This window comes from Pelodiscus sinensis, chromosome 1 (genome assembly GCF_049634645.1).
Source record: "Pelodiscus sinensis isolate JC-2024 chromosome 1, ASM4963464v1, whole genome shotgun sequence".
Taxonomy (NCBI): domain Eukaryota; kingdom Metazoa; phylum Chordata; order Testudines; family Trionychidae; genus Pelodiscus; species Pelodiscus sinensis.
The window spans coordinates 328,846,287-328,848,401 of NC_134711.1; the positions used below are offsets into that span (position 1 = coordinate 328,846,287).

The 2,115-nt window shown below is 49.8% G+C and overlaps 1 protein-coding gene across 1 annotated transcript; it reads left to right on the plus strand.

Annotated features, from left to right (window-relative positions):
• Positions 1–791: 791 nt before the first annotated feature.
• On the plus strand, positions 792–1,760 carry LOC106732478 (olfactory receptor 52P1-like). The gene has a single exon (XM_014576919.2). The coding sequence runs from the start codon at positions 822–824 to the stop codon at positions 1,758–1,760; it is 939 nt and encodes a 312-aa protein (XP_014432405.2). The 5' UTR covers positions 792–821.
• Positions 1,761–2,115: the final 355 nt, after the last annotated feature.

The window sequence follows — 2,115 nt, forward strand, 5'->3', positions numbered from 1 at the left end:
GTTGGTCCAAGGCCAGTGCGGGGACCTTTCCCGGCCCTGAGTGCATTTGGGCAGATCTCAGGGTCATTTTAGCCTGGGAAGCCACGGAATAGCAGCCCCGGTGTTGTGGAGTATTATGTACATCTCATCAGGCCTTACACCAGTGCCCGTTAGTCTCACGCCTCCCTCTCACTCTTCTCCTTAAATAAGGTAACACTCCCAGATTTTCCAACCTCTCTCTCTCCAAGCATTTCCCTCAGCCCGTGAATATTTTCATAGCTCTTCCCTGAACCCCTCTAGTTCTGCAATATCCTGGGTGAGAAAAGTGCCAAGCTCTGCACAGAGGAGTCCACAGGAGGGTAAACCACTAACCCCTCTCACGACATGGCATTTTCCATATGAATTCCTTGTCCGCTCTTCATAGATACCAGTGTTTTGCGTCGTTTCTGTCTGTGCTCACAAGGTGCGCCGGGTTTTCCATGATGCCCAGGTCCCTGTCCTGAGTCCATACAGTTCAACAACAACCTTGTGAGGTATTTGAGGAGTTCAAGCTTTTCCCTCCAATGGGCATAATGCACATTGAAGTCACATGTAGGGGGGGTTGTTGGCCATGAGGCTGCCCATTATCCTGGCTTGGTTAGTTCTGTCTGAGGCCTTCTCTGGTCTTGGCCTTGACCTAAATAATCAGATGGCATCTTTAAATGTTGCCCCCTGACCTCTCTCCTCCCCTGCTAGAATGTTTACCCTACATTTAGTGATAAAGCGGGCAACCTCCTTTGCTGTTCTTCTGTTTCACAGGTGCCTTGAGCATTTCTGAGCTGGATCGACACGTCAACCACCACATGGCAGCTTTCAACCTCACCCCCTCTGAGTCTTCAACCTTCACTCTAATGGGCATCCCTGGCCTGGAAGATGCCCACACCTGGATTTCCATTCCATTGTCCATGTGCTATATTACCGGCCTCTTGGGAAATTTCCTGATTCTGTTTGTGGTCGGCAAAGAGCAGACCCTGCACAAGCCGATGTACCTGCTGCTCTGCATGCTGGCGCTCACCGACATTGGCGTGCCTACTTCCGTTGTGCCTAGGGCACTGTTTATATTTTGGTTTAATTTCAGAGCTATTACCCTGGGTGGCTGCCTTTCTCAGATATTCTTCCTTCACATGGTTTCTGTGATGCACTCAGCCGTCCTTGTGGCAATGGCCTTTGATCGCTACGTGGCCATATGTATCCCTCTGAGATACACCACCATCCTCACCAATGCACGCATCGCTATGCTAGGGCTAGTGGTTTTAATAAAAGCTGTTCTCTTCATTTTGCCCCTGCCCCTACTCCTGAGCAGGCTGCCGTTCTGTGCCAACCGCCTCATCCCCCACACATTCTGCGAGCACATAGCAGTGGCAAAGTTGTCATGTGGGGACACCACAGTGAACAGGGTTTACAGCTTGGTGATGGCTTTTGTAGTCACTGGGTTAGACCTGACACTCATCGCCCTGTCCTATGGTCTGATCCTCAAGGCCGTCCTCAGAATCTCCTCCAGGAAAGCCCACCAGAAAGCCCTCAACACCTGCACAGCCCACATCTGTGTGATGCTGACGTCTTATATTCTTGGGCTTTTCTCCACTCTCACACATCGGTTCGGTCAGGGCATCGCTCCCCACGTTCACATCATCTTGGCCAACCTCTATTTCCTGGTCCCCACCATGCTCAACCCCATCATTTATGGGGTCAAAACCAAAGAACTTCGGGATAAAGTGGGCCAATACATGTGCAGAAGGTGATCACCAGAGACCACTGAGTTTAAATATGGGTGACAAGAGGGGAAAGTATGTCTCCTCGGTAATCAAGGTTACTCTGGTCTAGTTTGACTGAGCATTTTTCAAGTTCACAGTGTGAGAACTTCCTCGCACCTTACTGTCTTATCACTCCACCACCAAATACTACGCTCTCCATTGCTGTCTTCTCTTCCTCTGACCATCACCTGATCTCTTTCAGTGTCTTTAGTCAGCTACCTCCACCACCACTCTGTCAATCAAAGTTTGGGACTTCAAGACCACCAGAAGATATTACAACTTTCTGAATCAAGGTCCACTAGTCCTTGAGGGTATGTCTACACTACCCCGCTAGTTCGAACTA

What these genes read in the sequence shown, in the direction of transcription:
- LOC106732478 (XM_014576919.2), top strand. Translation starts at nt 822, where the DNA reads ATGGCAGCTTTCAACCTCACCCCCTCTGAGTCTTCAACCTTCACTCTA.